The sequence below is a fragment of the Rhinoraja longicauda genome, chromosome 34 (assembly GCF_053455715.1).
Source record: "Rhinoraja longicauda isolate Sanriku21f chromosome 34, sRhiLon1.1, whole genome shotgun sequence".
Lineage (NCBI taxonomy): Eukaryota > Metazoa > Chordata > Chondrichthyes > Rajiformes > Arhynchobatidae > Rhinoraja > Rhinoraja longicauda.
In genome coordinates this window covers 22020677-22038176 of record NC_135986.1, presented here as the reverse complement: position 1 = coordinate 22038176, position 17500 = coordinate 22020677, and the positions used below count along the sequence as shown (strand labels likewise).

At 54.1% G+C, this 17500-nt stretch overlaps 1 protein-coding gene across 1 annotated transcript in view; it reads right to left on the bottom strand.

Annotated features, from left to right (window-relative positions):
• The window catches only part of LOC144609629 (latent-transforming growth factor beta-binding protein 1-like), a 57941-nt gene extending 41772 nt beyond the window's left edge, over nucleotides 1-16169 (bottom strand). Inside the window, exons 1-6 of the mRNA XM_078428127.1 lie at nucleotides 16128-16169; nucleotides 14276-14359; nucleotides 13470-13592; nucleotides 7515-7676; nucleotides 3415-3603; nucleotides 1177-1193 (exon numbers count right to left, since the gene is read on the bottom strand). Coding sequence (XP_078284253.1) covers nucleotides 1177-1193; nucleotides 3415-3603; nucleotides 7515-7676; nucleotides 13470-13575 — 474 coding nt within the window. The 5' untranslated portion in view covers nucleotides 13576-13592; nucleotides 14276-14359; nucleotides 16128-16169. The remainder of the gene's footprint in view (nucleotides 1-1176; nucleotides 1194-3414; nucleotides 3604-7514; nucleotides 7677-13469; nucleotides 13593-14275; nucleotides 14360-16127) is intronic.
• Between the last annotated feature and the right edge of the window lie 1331 nt (nucleotides 16170-17500).

The following is a 17500-nucleotide window of genomic DNA, read 5'->3' as shown; positions in this document are numbered from 1 at the left end:
TAGTTTAGTTCAGAGATACAGCGCGGAAACAGGCCCTTCGGCCCACCGAGTCCGCGCCGCCCAGCGATCCCCGCACACTAACACTATCCTACACCCACTAGGGACAATTTTTACATTTGCCCAGCCAATTAACCTACAAAACCTGCACGTCTTTGGAGCGTGGGAGGAAACCGAAGATCTCGGAGAAAACCCACGCAGGTCACGGGGAGAACGTACGAACTCCGTACAGACGGCGCCCGTAGTCGGGATGGAACCCGGGTCTCCGGCGCTGCATTCGCTGTAAGGTGGCAGCTCTACCGCTGCGCCACCGTGACCGCCTTTGATTCAATGATACTTCAATGAGCAAGCCGGTAAAATCATACAGCAGCATAAAGCTTTTCACTGTACCTCGGTACACGTGACAATAAACTGAACTGAACCAAACTCCACCTTGGCATTGCACTATTCCAACTGTTTCTTTAACGTTGGGATAGTCTTTATTTTTAAAAACTTATTTTATTAGTCATAGAGTGATACAGTGTGGAAACAGGCCCTTCGGCCCAACTCGCCCACACCGGCCAACAAGTCCCATCTACACTAGTCCCCGTATATCCCTCCAAACCCGTCCTATCCATGTACCTGTCCAACTGTTTCTTAAACGATGGGATAGTCCCAGCCTCGACTAACTCCTCCAGCAGCTCGTTCCATACACCCACCACCCTCTGTGTGAAAAGGTTACCCCTCGGATTCCTATTAAATTGTCTCCCCTTCACCTTGAACCTGTGTCCTCTGGTCCTCGATTCCTCTACTCCGGGCAAGAGACTCTGTGCGTCTACCCGATCTATTCCTCTCGTGATTTTTGTACACCTCTGTAAGATCTCCCCTCATCCTCCTGCGCTCCATGGAATAGAGACCCAGCCTGCTCAACCTCTCCCTGTAGCTCACACCCTCTAATCCTGGCAAAACAGCCTCTATTCCTCTCACAATCTTGTACACCTCTGTACGATCTCCCCTCATCCTCCTCAACTCCAGGGAATAGAGACCCAGCCTGCTCAACCTCTCCCTGTAGCTCAGGCCCCTCGAGTCTTGGCAACCTTGTGAATCCCTTGTGAGTCATCGACCGGGCCAAACCCGAACAGAGGCAGTTCGGGACCGTGGATCGTTTAACGTGAGACGGTTTTCAGACGTTCTACTTACCAGGGCGATGGTGGTAGCTGTGGGGGGAGAGAGGGGAGAGAGGGGAGAGAGAGAGGGGAGAGAGACAAGGTTACTGCAAGTGTGGCAGAGAGGAGACATGTCACGGCAGGAGTTAGTGGAAGCAACTGGGTGAAGTTAGGTGAAGTTGGGTCGGTGGAGTTAAAGCAAGGCTTTTGTGCGACACAGGCCACATTTCTACCGGCTGGGAAGTTTGTACGAGCGGGAAAACACGGTCACTAAAGGCTCCGTTACATTCCCACCCTGTGCAGGATGAAGGCAGCCGGTGACAGACAACATCAGACTGAAATGTCAGCCCCATCGGGGCAAACGTGTGTGTGCGTGTGTGCGTGTGTGTGTGTGTGTACGTGTGTGCATCCGCGTGTATACGTGTGCGTGCGCTTATGTGTGCATTGTGCGTGTATATGTGTGTGTGGGTATGCGCGTGTATGTGTGTGCGTGCCTGTGTGTGCATGCGCGTGCATATGTGTGAGTGTACACGTGTGTGTGCATGTGTCTGCATGCGTGTGTGCGTGTGAGTGCGCGCGTGTGTGTGCGTGTGTATACGTGTGTGTGCGTGACTAGCTGCTGGTGTAGAGGGTGTGTACGTGTGTGTGTGTGTGTGTGTGTGTGTGTGTGTGCGCGTGTATATGTGTGTGTGCACGACTAGTTGAGGGTGAGCGGGGCTGGTGCTGGTGTAGAGGGTGGGCAGAGTGTGTATATGTGTGTGTGCGTGTGTGACTAGCTGAGGGGGAGCAGGGCTGGTGTAGAGGGTGGGGAGTACGCGTGTGTGTGTGCGTGTGTGGGCGTGTGTGTGTGCGTGTGTGACTAGCTGAGGGGGAGCAGGGCTGATGTAGAGGGTGGGGAGTACGCGCGTGTGTGTGCGTGTGTGTGCGTGTGTGCGTGTGTGGGTGCGTGACTAGCTGCTGGTGTAGAGGGTGGGCAGAGTGTGTATATGTGTGTGTGCGTGTGTGACTAGCTGAGGGGGAGCAGGGCTGGTGTAGAGGGTGGGGAGTACGCGCGTGTGTGTGTGTGTGTGTGCGTGTGTGCGTGTGTGGGTGCGTGACTAGCTGCTGGTGTAGAGGGTGGGCAGGGCGTGTGCGTGTGCGTGTGTGCGTGTGTGGGTGCGTGACTAGCTGCTGGTGTAGAGGGTGGGCAGGGCGTGTGTGTTTATGTGTGCGTATATACGTGTGGGTGCGTAACCAGCTGCTGGTGTAGAGGGTGGGCAGGTGTGTGTGCGTGCGTGACTAGCTGCTGATGTAGAGGGTAGGCGTGTGCGTGTGCGTGTGCGTGTGTATGTGTGTGCGTGCGTGACTAGCTGCTGGTGTAGAGGGTGGGCAGGGCGTGCGTGTGTGTGCGTGTGTATGCGTGTGCGTGTGTGACTAGCTGCTGATGTAGAGGGTGTGTGTGCGTGCGTGTGTGTGCGTGTGTATACGTGTGCATGCGTGACTGGCTGCTGGTGTAGAGGGTGTGTGGGTGTGTGTGCGTGTGTGTGCGTGTGTGTGCGTGTGCGTGCGTGACTATCTGCTGGTGTAGAGGGCATGCGTGTGTGTGCGTGTGTATACGTGTGCGTGTGTGACTATGCTGATGTAGAGGGTGTGTGTGTGCGTGCGTGTGTGCGCGTGTGTATACGTGTGCGTGCGTGACTATCTGCTGGTGTAGAGGGTGTGTGTGTGTGTGTGTGTGTGTATACGTGTGCGTGCGTGACTATCTGTTGGTGTAGAGGGTGTGTGTGTGGGTGTGTGCGTGTGTATACGTGTGCGTGCGTGACTATCTGCTGGTGTAGAGGGTGTGTGTGTGCGTGTGTGTGTGTGTGTGTGTGTGGGTGTGTGTGCGTGTGTATGCGTGTGCGTGCGTGACTATCTGCTGGTGTAGAGGGTGTGTGTGTGCGTGTGTGTGTGTGTGTGGGTGTGTGTGCGTGTGTATGCGTGTGCGTGCGTGACTATCTGCTGGTGTAGAGGGTGTGTGTGTGCGTGTGTGCGTGTGTGCGTGTGTGTGTGCGTGTGTATATGTGTGCGTGCGTGACTATCTGCTGGTGTAGAGGGTGTGTGGGTGTGTGCGTGTGTATACGTGTGCGTGCGTGACTATCTGTTGGTGTAGAGGGTGTGTGTGTGTGTGTGTGCGTGTGTATGCGTGTGTGTGCGTGTGTATACGTGTGCGTGCGTGACTATCTGCTGGTGTAGAGGGTGTGTGTGTGTGTTCCCACAGTATCCCCGCGGCCGGCCGGCCGGTGGGACCCACCTTCAGCGATGTCCCTGTGAGCTGCCTCGTTGGGAGGGGCGGTGGGCATGACGATGGGCACCTGGACTATCCGGGCCTTGCCGTCAGCGTCGATGCGCACGGTGATACTGCTGCCTGGCGGGATGCTGATCTTCTGGTGGGAGCTGGAGAAGTGGTAGCCCATCCCAGCCGGGCAGGTCTCGTGGAACTCTGCTGTGACAAGCAAGGGTTAACAGCTTGGCTCGGCTCGCACGGCAAGCCAGGGGGAACGAGAGGTTAGTTTACTTTAGAGACACAGCGCGGAAACAGGCCCTTCGGCCCACCGGGTCCGCGCCGACCAGCGATCCCCGCACACTAACACCATCCTACACCCACTAGGGACAATGTTTACATTTACACCCAGCCAGTTAACCTACAAACCTGCACGTCTTTGGAGTGTGGGAGGAAACCGAAGATCTCGGAGAAAACTCACAACAGACAATAGGTGCAGGAGGAGGCCATTCGGCCCTTCGAGCCTGTACGCACCGCCATTCAATGTGATCACGGCTGATCATTCTCAATCAGTACCCCGTTCCTGCCTTCTCCCCATACCCCCTGACTCCGCTATCCTTAAGAGCTCTATCTAGCTCTCTCTTGAATGCATTCAGAGAATTGGCCTCCACTGCCTTCTGAGGCAGAGAATTCCACAGATTCACAACTCTCTGACTGAAAAAGTTTTTCCTCATCTCCGTTCTAAATGGCCTACCCCTTATTCTTAAACTGTGTGGGCCCTGGTTCTGGACTCCCCCAACATTGGGAACATGTTTCCTGCCTCTAACGTGTCCAACCCCTTAATAATCTTATACGTTTCGATAAGATCTCCTCTCATCCTTCTAAATTCCAGTGTATACGGAGAACGTACAAACTCCGTACGGACGGCGCCCGCGGTCGGGATCGAACCTGGGTCACCGGCGCTGCATTCGCTGTAAGGCGGCAACTCTACCGCCGCGCCACCGTGACCGCCCAAACAGGGTTACGGGGCCAAGCTAGTCCCGGAGAAAACCCCCCGCGCGTCTCAGCTACACGGTTCCCCGAAGGTGGCTTGCTACAGATATCGTCGAGCTGGGAAGGGCGCGGAGAAGATTCACGAGGATGTTGCCGGGACTAGAGGGTGTGAGCTCCAGGGAGAGGTTGAGCAGGCTGGGTCTCTATTACATGGAGCGCAGGAGGACGAGGGGAGATCTTACAGAGGTGTACAAAATCATGAGGGGAATAGATCGGGTAGACGCACAGAGTCTCTTGCCCAGAGTAGGGGAATCGAGGACCAGAGGACATAGGTTCAAGGTGAAGGGGAAAAGATTTAATCGGAATCCGAGGGGTAACTTTTTCCACACAGAGGGTGGTGGGCGTGCGGAACGAGCTGCCGGAGGAGGTAGTTGAGGCCGGGACTATCCCATCGTTTAAGAAACAGTTGGACAGGTACATGGATAGGACGGGTTTGGAGGGATATGGGCCAAGCGCGGGCAGGTGGGACTAGTGTAGCTGGGACATTGTTGGCCGGTGTGGGCGAGTTGGGCCGAAGGGCCTGTTTCCACACTGTATCACTCTGTGACACTATGACTCTAGATAGATCGGCTGGTCAAAAAGGCTTTTGGCACATTGGCCTTCATCGGTCAGAGCATTAAGTGTAGAAGTTGGGAGGTCATGTTGCAGTTGTATAAGACGTTGGTGAGTCTGCATTTAGAGTATTGTGTTCGGTTCTGGGCACCATGTTATAGGAAAGATGTCGTCAGGCTGGAAAGGGGCAGAGATAGTTTACGAGGGTGTTGCCAGGACTAGAGGGCCTGAGCTTTCGGGAGAGGCTGAGCATTTTTATAACAAGGGCAGTGATGAGGGATTGCCACACTGAGGGGCAGTATTGGGTAGGGGTTGCCAACTATCTCACTCCCAAATAAGGGACAAGGTGACGTCACCGCCCCGCGCCCCACGTGACCTCACCCAGCCAGCGGCCACGTGCTCCCGCTCCACCAATGGCGGCCGCCCGGGTCGGGAGGCGGGTTGCTAGGCAACCTCCGTTAGGCGGCGCCCGGGCCCCCGGGCCCACATTGTCCAGGCCTACACTGTCCGGGCCTACATTGTTCGGACCTACAGTGTCCGGGCCTACACTGTTCGGACCTACAGTGTCCGGGCCCACACTGTCCGGGCCTTCAGCAGCCGGGTCTACAGTGTCCAGACCTACAGTGTTCGGGCCTACAGTGTCCAGACCTACAGTGTCCAGACCTACAGTGTCCAGACCTACAGTGTCCGGGCCTCCAGTGTCCGGGCCTACAGTGTCCAGACCTACACCATCCGGGCCTACACTGTCCGGGCCTACAGTGTCCGGGTCTACAGTATCCGGGCCTACAGTGTCCAGGCCTACAGTGTCCAGGCCTACAGCGTCCGGGCCTGCAGTGTCCGGGCCTACAGTGTCCAGGCCTACAGTGTCCAGGCCTACAGCGTCCGGGCCTGCAGTGTCCGGGTCTACAGCGTCCTGGCCTACAGCGTCCAGGCCTACAGTGTCCGGGCCTACAGCGTCCAGGCCTACAGTGTCCGGGCCTACACTGTCCGGACCTACAGTGTCCGGGCCTCCAGTGTCCAGGCCTACAGTGTCCAGGCCTACAGTGTCCGGGCCTACACTGTCCGGACCTACAGTGTCCGGGCCTCAAGTGTCCAGGCCTACAGTGTCCAGGCCTACACTGTCCGGGCCTACACCGCCTCCCGGGCCTACAGCGTCCAGGTCTACAGTGTCCCCCGGGCCTAAAAATGGGACAAGGGCGGTCCCGTACGGGACAAACCAATTTAGCCCAAAATACGGGATATCCCGGCTAATACGGGACAGTTGGCAACACTAGTACTGAGGGAGTGGCACGGTGGCGCAGGGGCAGAGTTGCCGCCTTACAGCGCTCCCAGCGCCGGAGACTCAGGTTCGATCCCGACTACGGGCGCCGTCTGTACGGAGTTTGTACGTTCTCCCCGTGACCTGCGCGGGTTTTCTCCGAGATCTTCGGTTTCCTCCCACACTCCAAAGACGTGCAGGTTTGTAGGTTAATTGGTTTGGTAAATTGTCCCTAGTGGGTGTAGGATAGTGTTAATGTGCGGGGATCGCTGGGCGGCGCGGACCCGGTGGGCCGAAGGGCCTGTTTCCGTGCTGTATCTCTAAACTAAACTATACATGATTACAATCAAGCTGTCCACAGTGGACCTGCTGAGTTACTCCAGCATTATATGTCCACAGTGGATTATAGACAATAGACAATAGGTGCAGGAGGAGGCCATTCGGCCCTTCGAGCCTGTACGCACCGCCATTCAATGTGATCATGGCTGATCATTCTCAATCAGTACCCCGTTCCTGCCTTCTCCCCATACCCCCTGACTCCGCTATCCTTAAGAGCTCTATCCAGCTCTCTCTTGAATGCATTCAGAGAATTGGCCTCCACTACCTTCTGAGGCAGAGAATTCCACAGATTCACAACTCTCTGACTGAAAAAGTTTTTCCTCATCTCTGTTCTAAATGGCCGACCCCTTATTCTTAAACTGTGGCCCCTGGTTCTGGACTCCCCCAACATTGGGAACATGTTTCCTGCCTCTAACGTGTCCAACCCCTTAATAATTTTATACGTTTCGATAAGATCCCCTCTCATCCTTCTAAATTCCAGCGTATACAAGCCTAGTCGCTCCAGTCTTTCAACATACGACAGTCCCGCCATTCCGGGAATTAACCTAGTAAACCTACGCTGCACGCCCTCAATAGCAAGAATATCCTTCCTCAAATTTGGAGACCAAAACTGCACACAGTCCTCCAGGTGCGGTCTCACTAGGGCCCTGTACAACTGTAGAAGGACCTCTTTGCTCCTATACTCAACTCCTCTTGTTATGAAGGCCAACATTCCATTGGCTTTCTTCACTGCCTGCTGTACCTGCATGCTTCCTTTCAGTGACTGATGCACTAGGACACCCAGATCTCGTTGTACGTCCCCTGTTCCTAACTTGACACCATTCAGATAATAATCTGCCTTCCTATTCTTACCACGCAAGTGACGTGCGATGGCGGTGAGAGAGGGGGGGTGGGGAGGGGGGGAGGTCTGTCGGGGGTAGACACTTACCGGTACCGGAGACGGGGCAGGGGTCACAGCTGGCACCCCAGGCTTTGCCCACCGAGCAGCAGCAGATCTGTTTGGTCAGCTCGCCACCCAGGGGGTAGGTGCAGCGTTTCTCAGCGTCCACCAGCAGGTAGCACGGCCCCTTCTCGCCCGACTGCTCCATCACTGGGATGCAAGCAAGACCATCGGGTCACACACACACACGCACGCGCACACGGGGAGATTCCCATACACAGCCAGCGCCCCACACTGTAACACTGACACACCCCACACTGTAACACTGTGACACACCCCACACTGTAACACTGATACACCCCACACTGACACACCCCACACTGACACACCCCACACTGACACACCCCACACTGTAACACTGATACACACCACACTGACACACTGATACAACCCACACTGTAACACTGATACACCCCACACTGTAACACTGTGACACACCCCACACTGTAACACTGTGACACACCCCACACTGTAACACTGATACACACCACACTGTAACACTGACACACCCCACACTGTAACACCACACACCCCACACTGTAACACTGACACACCCCACACTGACACACCCCACACTGACACACCCCACACTGACACACCCCACACTGACACACCCCACACTGACACACCCCACACCCCACACTGATACACCACACACTGTAACACTGATACACCACACACTGTAACACTGATACACCCCACACCCCACACTGACACACCCCACACTGTAACACTGACACACCCCACACTGTAACACTGATACACCCCACACTGTAACACTGACACACCCCACACTGTAACACTGATACACCCCACACTGTAACACTGATACACCCCACACTGTAACACTGACACACCCCACACTGTAACACTGACACACCCCACACTGTAACACTGACACACCCCACACAGTAACACTGATACACCTCACACTGTAACAGTGATACACCCCACACTGTAACACTGACACACCCCACACTGTAACACTGACACACCCCACACCCCACACTGACACACCCCACACTGTAACACTGATACACCCCACACTGTAACACTGATACACCCCACACTGTAACACTGATACACCCCACACCCCACACTGACACACCCCACACTGTAACACTGATACACCCCACACTGTAACACTGATACACCCCACACTGTAACATTGATACACCCCACACTGTAACACTGATACACCCCACACTGTAACACCCCACACTGTAACACTGACACACCCCACACCCCACACTGTAACACTGATACACCCCACACTGTAACACTGATACACCCCACACTGTAACACTGACACACCCCACACTGTAACAGTGACACACCCCACACTGTAACACTGACACACCCCACACCCCACACTGACACACCCCACACTGTAACACTGACACACCCCACACTGTAACAGTGACACACCCCACACTGTAACACTGACACACCCCACACTGTAACACTGACACACCCCACACTGCAACACTGTGACACACCCCACACTGTAACACTGACACACCCCACACTGTAACACTGACACACCCCACACTGTAACACTGACACACCCCACACTGTAACACTGATACACCCCACACTGTAACACTGACACACCCCACACTGTAACACTGATACACTGACACACCCCACACTGTAACACTGACACACCCCACACTGTAACACTGATACACCCCACACTGTAACACTGATACACCCCACACTGTAACACTGATACACCCCACACTGTAACACTGACACACCCCACACTGTAACACTGACACACCCCACACAGTAACACTGATACACCTCACACTGTAACAGTGATACACCCCACACTGTAACACTGACACACCCCACACTGTAACACTGACACACCCCACACCCCACACTGACACACCCCACACTGTAACACTGATACACCCCACACTGTAACACTGATACACCCCACACTGTAACACTGATACACCCCACACCCCACACTGACACACCCCACACTGTAACACTGATACACCCCACACTGTAACACTGATACACCCCACACTGTAACATTGATACACCCCACACTGTAACACTGATACACCCCACACTGTAACACCCCACACTGTAACACTGACACACCCCACACCCCACACTGTAACACTGATACACCCCACACTGTAACACTGATACACCCCACACTGTAACACTGACACACCCCACACTGTAACACTGATACACCCCACACTGTAACACTGACACACCCCACACTGTAACACTGATACACCCCACACTGTAACACTGATACACCCCACACTGTAACACTGATACACCCCACACTGTAACACTGACACACCCCACACTGTAACACTGACACACCCCACACTGTAACACTGACACACTGTAACACTGATACACTGTAACACTGTAACACTGATACACTGACACACCCCACACTGTAACACTGATACACCCCACACTGTAACATTGATACACCCCACACTGTAACACTGATACACCCCACACTGTAACACCCCACACTGTAACACTGATACACCCCACACTGTAACACTGATACACCCCACACTGTAACACTGATACACCCCACACTGTAACACTGATACACCCCACACTGTAACACCCCACACTGTAACACTGATACACCCCACACTGATACACCCCACACTGTAACACCCCACACTGTAACACTGACACACCCCGCACCCCACACTGTAACACTGATACACCCCACACTGTAACACTGACACACCCCACACTGTAACACTGACACACCCCACACTGTAACACTGACACACCCCACACTGTAACACTGATACACCCCACACTGTAACACTGATACACCCCACACTGTAACACTGATACACCCCACACTGTAACACCACACACCCCACACTGTAACACTGACACACCCCACACTGTAACACCACACACCCCACACTGTAACACTGATACACCCCACACTGTAACACTGACACACCCCACACTGACACACACCACACTGACACACCCCACACTGACACACCCCACACTGACACACCCCACACTGACACACCACACACTGACACACCCCACACTGACACACCCCACACCCCACACTGATACACCACACACTGTAACACTGACACACCCCACACTGTAACACTGATACACCACACACTGTAACACTGACACACCCCACACTGTAACACTGACACACCCCACACCCCACACCCCACACTGACACACCCCACACTGACACACCCCACACCCCACACTGACACACCCCACACCCCACACTGACACACCCCACACCCCACACTGACACACCCCACACCCCACACTGACACACCCCACACCCCACACTGACACACCCCACACTGACACACCCCACACTGACACACCCCACACTGACACACCCCACACTGATACACCACACACTGTAACACTGACACACCCCACACTGTAACACTGACACACCCCACACTGTAACACTGATACACCCCACACTGTAACACTGACACACCCCACATTGTAACACTGACACACCCCACACAGTAACACTGATACACCCCACACTGTAACAGTGATACACCCCACACTGTAACACTGACACACCCCACACTGTAACACTGACACACCCCACACCCCACACTGACACACCCCACACTGTAACACTGATACACCCCACACTGTAACACTGATACACCCCACACTGACACACCCCACACCCCACACTGACACACCCCACACCCCACACTGACACACCCCACACTGTAACACTGATACACTGACACACCCCACACTGTAACACTGACACACCCCACACTGTAACACCACACACCCCACACTGTAACACTGATACACCCCACACTGTAACACTGACACACCCCACACTGACACACCCCACACTGACACACCCCACACTGACACACCCCACACTGACACACCCCACACTGACACACCCCACACTGACACACCCCACACTGACACACCCCACACTGACACACCCCACACTGACACACCCCACACTGACACACCCCACACTGTAACACTGACACACCCCACACTGACACACCCCACACTGACACACCCCACACCCCACACTGACACACCCCACACTGTAACACTGATACACCCCATACTGTAACACTGATACACCCCACACTGTAACACCCCACACTGTAACACTGACACACCCCACACCCCACACTGACACACCCCACACTGTAACACTGATACACCCCACACTGTAACACTGACACACCCCACACTGTAACACTGATACACCCCACACTGTAACACTGACACACCCCACACTGACACACCCCACACTGACACACGCCACACTGACACACCACACACTGACACACCCCACACTGACACACCCCACACTGACACACCCCACACTGACACACCCCACACTGACACACCCCACACTGACACACCCCACACCCCACACTGACACACCCCACACTGACACACCCCACACTGACACACCCCACACTGACACACCCCACACTGACACACCCCACACTGACACACCCCACACTGACACACCCCACACTGATACACCCCACACTGACACACCCCACACTGACACACCCCACACTGACACACCCCACACTGACACACCCCACACTGACACACCCCACACTGACACACCCCACACTGACACACCCCACACTGACACACCCCACACTGTAACACTGACACTCTTTCAATAGCTTTCAATACCATCGTCCCCATCAGACAGGCTGAGAAGCTGCTCTAACTGGAGCTTAACACTCCCCTGTGTGCCTGGGTCCTGGACTTTCTCACCGCCAGGCCCCAAGTGGTCAAGATGGGGAGACACACATCTAGCTCCCTCACCCTGAACATAGGATCCCCCCAGGGCTGCGTCCTTAGCCCCCTACTGTACTCCCTGTACACACATGACTGTGGGGCCAGGTTCAGCTCAAACTCCATCATCGAGTTTGCTGATGACACTGTGGTGGTGGGCCGGATCTCGGACAACGATGAGAAGGCCTACCCTACCGGGAGGAGGTGGCTGATCTGGCACTCTGGTGTCAGGACAACAGCCTCCTCTTGAATGTCACTAAAACGAAGGAGCTGATTGTGGACTTCAGAAGGGCTCAACATCCAAGGACGTACACGCCACTGGAGATAAATGGGTCTACTGTGGATAGGGTGAGCAGTTTTAAATACTTGGGAGTCCACATCACAGAGGATCTGACATGGGCAACGCACATTGCCGCAATGGTGGGTAAGGCAAGGCAGTGCCTTTACCACCTCAGACAGCTGAGGAAATTCAGAGTGTCTCTGAGGATCCCTCAGTGCTTCTACTCTGGGGCTGTAGAGAGCATCTTGTCCGACAACATTACAGTCTGGTTTGGGAACAGCTCTGCCCAGGACAGGAAGGCCCTGCAGAGAGTAGTGCGTTCGGCTGAACGCACCATGGGAACTACACTCGCCCCCCCTGCAGGAACTATACATCAGGAGGTGCAGATCCAGAGCCAGCAACATTATGGGGGACCCCTACCACCCCAGCAACGGACTGTTCCAGCTGCTACGGTCAGGCAAACGCCTCCGCTGTCACGCTGTGAAAACGGAGAGGATGAGACGGAGTTTCTTCCCACAGGCCATCAGGACTGTCAACTATTATATCTCCAGGGACTAAATTTTCATTTCTGTATTAATCTTAATTTATATGCTGTAATTGTAATGTTTTTTGCACAATCCGCAGGCATTGCCACTTTCATTTCACTGCACAGCGTGTATGTGGACGTGACAAATAGACGTGACTTGACTTGACACTGTAACACTGATACACCCCACACTGACACACCCCACACTGACACACCCCACACTGACACACCCCACACTGACACACCCCACACTGACACACCCCACACTGACACACCCCCCACACTGTCCATGCCGCGCCGGCCATGCGCCCCGGCCACTCACCCGCACAATGCGTCAGCGATGGACCCATCACGTAGCCCGGCTTACAGGCGCAGCGGAAACTACCCTGTGTGTTCAGGCACTCTGCGTTCTGGCACACACCCTGCATCAGGCACTCATTTATGTCTGGAGTAAAGGGGGAGAGAGAGGGAGAGGGTGAGGGAGAGAGAGAGAGAGGGGGAGAGAAAGGGGGAGAGAGAGGGGGAGAGAGAGGGGGAGAGAGAGAGAGAGGGGGAGAGAGAGAGGGAGGGAGAGAGGGAGGGAGAGGGTGAGGGAGAGAGAGAGAGAGGGGGAGAGAAAGGGGGAGAGAGAGGGGGAGAGAGAGAGAGAGAGAGAGAGAGAGAGAGAGAGAGAGAGAGAGAGAGAGAGAGAGAGAGAGAGAGAGAGAGAGAGAGAGAGAGAGAGAGAGAGAGAGAGAGAGAGAGGGAAGGAGAGAGAGAGGTGAGAAAAAACTTTTTCAGTCAGAGAGTTGTGAATTTGTGGAATTCTCTGCCTCAGAGGGCAGTGGAGGCCAAATCACGGGATGGATTTTAAAAAGCGAGCTAGATAGAGCTCTAGCGGAATCAAGGGATGTGGGGAAAAGGCAGGAACGGGGTACTGATTGAGAATGATCAGCCAGGATCACAATGAATGGCGGTGCGTACAGGCTCGAAGGGCCGAATGGCCTCCTCCCTGCACCTTTTGTACGTTTCTAAACCGAAGGTAGACAGAGTAAAACTCAGCGGGACGGGCAGCATCTCTGGAGGGAAGTAGTGGGCGACGTTTCTGGTCGAGACCCCCTTCGTCAGAAGTAGAGGGCCGTTGCCTACCTTGGCAGTGGGTGGCGTTTAGCAGCTTGTAACCTTGTGGGCACTCCACGCCACTCGCGACGCCAGTCTTCGGGTCAGACAAATCTGCAGGGTGGGGAAGAGAGGGTTAGCGTGCAGGTACAGCAGGCGGTGAAGAAAGCTAACGGCACGTTGGCCTTCTTTAAGAGCTCTATCTAGCTCTCTCTTGAAAGCTCTCCAGAGAATTGACCTCCACTGTCTTCTGAGGCAGAGAATTGACCTCAGAGAGAGAGAGAGAGAGAGAGAGAGAGAGAGAGAGAGAGAATTCTCTCTCCAGAGAATTGGCCTCCACTGCCTTCTGAGGCAGAGAATTCCACAGATTTACAACTAACTCTCTGACTGAAAAAGTTTAATAGGAATCCGAGGGGTAACATTTTCCACACAGAGGGTGGTGGGTGTGTGGAACGAGCTGCCGGAGGAGGTAGTTGAGGCTGGGACTATCCCAACGATTAAGAACCAGTTGGACAGGTGCATGGATAGGACGGGTTTGGAGGGATATGGGCCAAGTGCGGGCAGGTGGGACTAGTGTAGCTGGGACATTGTTGGCCGGTATGGGCGAGTTGGGCCGAAGGGCCTGTTTCCACGCTGTATCACTCTGTGACTGTGACTCTATCTCAAAAGTCTAAAGTCTGAACGTGTACAGTCCCTGTTTATTTATGGTGGCCAGGTACAGCAGGTCAGTGAAGAAAGCCAATGGAATGTTGGCCTTCATAACAAGAGGAGTTTGAGTATAGGAGCAAAGAGGTCCTTCTGCAGTTGTACAGGGCCCTAGTGAGACCGCACCTGGAGTACTGTGTGCAGTTTTGGTCTCCAAAATTTGAGGAAGGACATCCTTGCTATTGAGGGCGTGCAGCGTAGGTTCACCAGGTTAATCCCCGGGATGGCGGGACTGTCGTACGTTGAAAGACTGGGCTTGTATACTGGGCTGGAATTTAGAAGGATGAGAGGGGATCTTATCGAAACGTATAAGATTATTAAGGGACTGGACACGCTGGAGGCAGGAAACGTGTTCCTGATGTTGGGGGGAGTCCAGAACCAGGGGCCCACACACAGTTTTAAGAATAAGGGGGTAGGCCATTTAGAACGGAGATGAGGAAAAACTTTTTCACTCAGAGAGTTGTGAATCTGTGGAATTCTCTGCATTTGCGTGGGTTTTCTCCGAGATCTTCGGTTTCCTCCCACACTCCAAAGACGTGCAGGTTTGTAGGTTAATCGGCTTGGTATAATTGTAAGTTGTCCCGTGTGTGTGTGTGTGTGTGTGTGTGTGTGTGTGTAGGATAGTGTTAGTGTGCGGGGATCGCTGGTCGGTGCGGACCTGGTGGGCCGAAGGGCCTGTTTCCGCGCCGAATCTCTAAAACTGAACTAAAACTAAAAAGCTCCAACTGTCTCCCCTCCAGGGACCGCCAACAAACGCCTTCTGCGGTCTCGGAAGGGGGCCTGGCCGTTTGGATCGACCGTAAGTGGCGACCCGGGGCACAAGGCCCCGAACATTGAGCGCGTCGCAGTCAAAAACCCTCCCCCCGTGGCTAACAAAACATCTGCCTCGGCCAAAGACACTCGAGTACGTGGCTGCTGGGAAACGCAGGCCTCCCGCCCCACCGACAGGCCGGGCCTAAGGCTCCTATCCAGCAGTGCGGCCTACACACACACTCCAGCTGGCCTCTGCTGTGATCTAAGCCCAGGATACTCCCCCAGCTGTTTGCGGACTGGAACTTAAAGGTATTTTCATGCTTTTGACGGAGTGGATCTAAGGTGGGGGGGTGTTTGGGGGGAGGGGGGGAGGAGGGAGGAGGAGGGGTGAGGTGGCATTTAGGGGCAGGCTGAGCATACTTACAGTGTCGGCACTTGTTACAGTTACTGAATCCCAGGAGGCACCAACGCTGCCACAGCAGTCTTCCTCCTTGGTCAGTCCCGGCAATGGGTTGCTGCACTGTGGCACAAAGGCAATGCGTTCAAGAGAGAGTCCGAAACGGCCTGTCCCACTGAGGCCATTTTGAAAAAATTTAGCCGACTAGGCCCGTTCGGCCACGAGTCGTCTCCAAAGAACCGTTAGCGGTTTTTTCCCGGGTCGCCGCTGGATTTTGAGATGTCAACAGACAATCGACAATAGGTGCAGGAGGAGGCCATTCGGCCGTTCGAGCCTGTACGCACCGCCATTCAATGTGATCACGGCTGATCATTCTCAATCAGTACCCCGTTCCTGCCTTCTCCCCATACCCCCTGACTCCGCTATCCTTAAGAGCTCTATCTAGCTCTCCCTCTTGAATGCATTCAGAGAATTGACCTCCACTGCCTTCTGAGGCAGAGAATTCCACAGATTCACAACTCTCCGACCGAAAAAGTTTTTCCTCATATCCGTTCTAAATGGCCTACCCCTTATTCTTAAACTGTGTGTGGCCCCTGGTTCTGGACTCCCCCAACATTGGGAACATGTTCCTGCCTCTAACGTGTCCAACCCCTTAATAATCTTATACGTTTCGATAAGATCTCCTCTTATCCTTCTAAATTCCAGTGTATACAAGCCTAGTCGCTCCAGATCTCCTCTCGTCCTTCCAAATTCCATGTCTAAAAATGCCGGGCGTCTGTTAGTTCGATGCCAATGAGCGTAGCTTGACATCTCCTGGCGTAGGTTGTTGCCAGTGCTGACTCCAGTGAATTCAGTACAGGAGTAAAGAGGTCCTCCTGCAGTTGTACAGGGCCCTGGTGAGACCGCGTCTGGAGTATTGTGTACAGTTTTGGTCTCCCTAATTTGAGGAAGGACGTCCTTGCTATTGAGGCAGTGCAGCGTAGGTTCACCAGGTTAATCCCCGGGATGGCGGGACTGTCGTACGAGGAGAGATTGGAAAGACTAGGCCCTGTATTCACTGGAGTTTAGAAGGATGAGAGAGGGGATCTTAATAGAAACGTATAAAATCATAAAAGGACTGGACAAGCTAGATGCAGGAAAAATGTTCTCAATGTTGGGGAGTCCAGAACCAGGGGCCACACACACACAGTCTAAGAATATTTATTCTAAGGACCTTTTTCACCCAGAGAGTTGTGAATTTGTGGAATTCTCTGCCACAGAGGACAGTGGAGGACAATTCACTGGATGGATTTAAGAGAGAGTTAGATGGAGCTCTAGGGGCTAGTGGAATCAAGGGGTATGGGGAGAAGGCAGGCACGGGTTACTGATTGTAGACGATCAGCCATGATCACAATGAATGG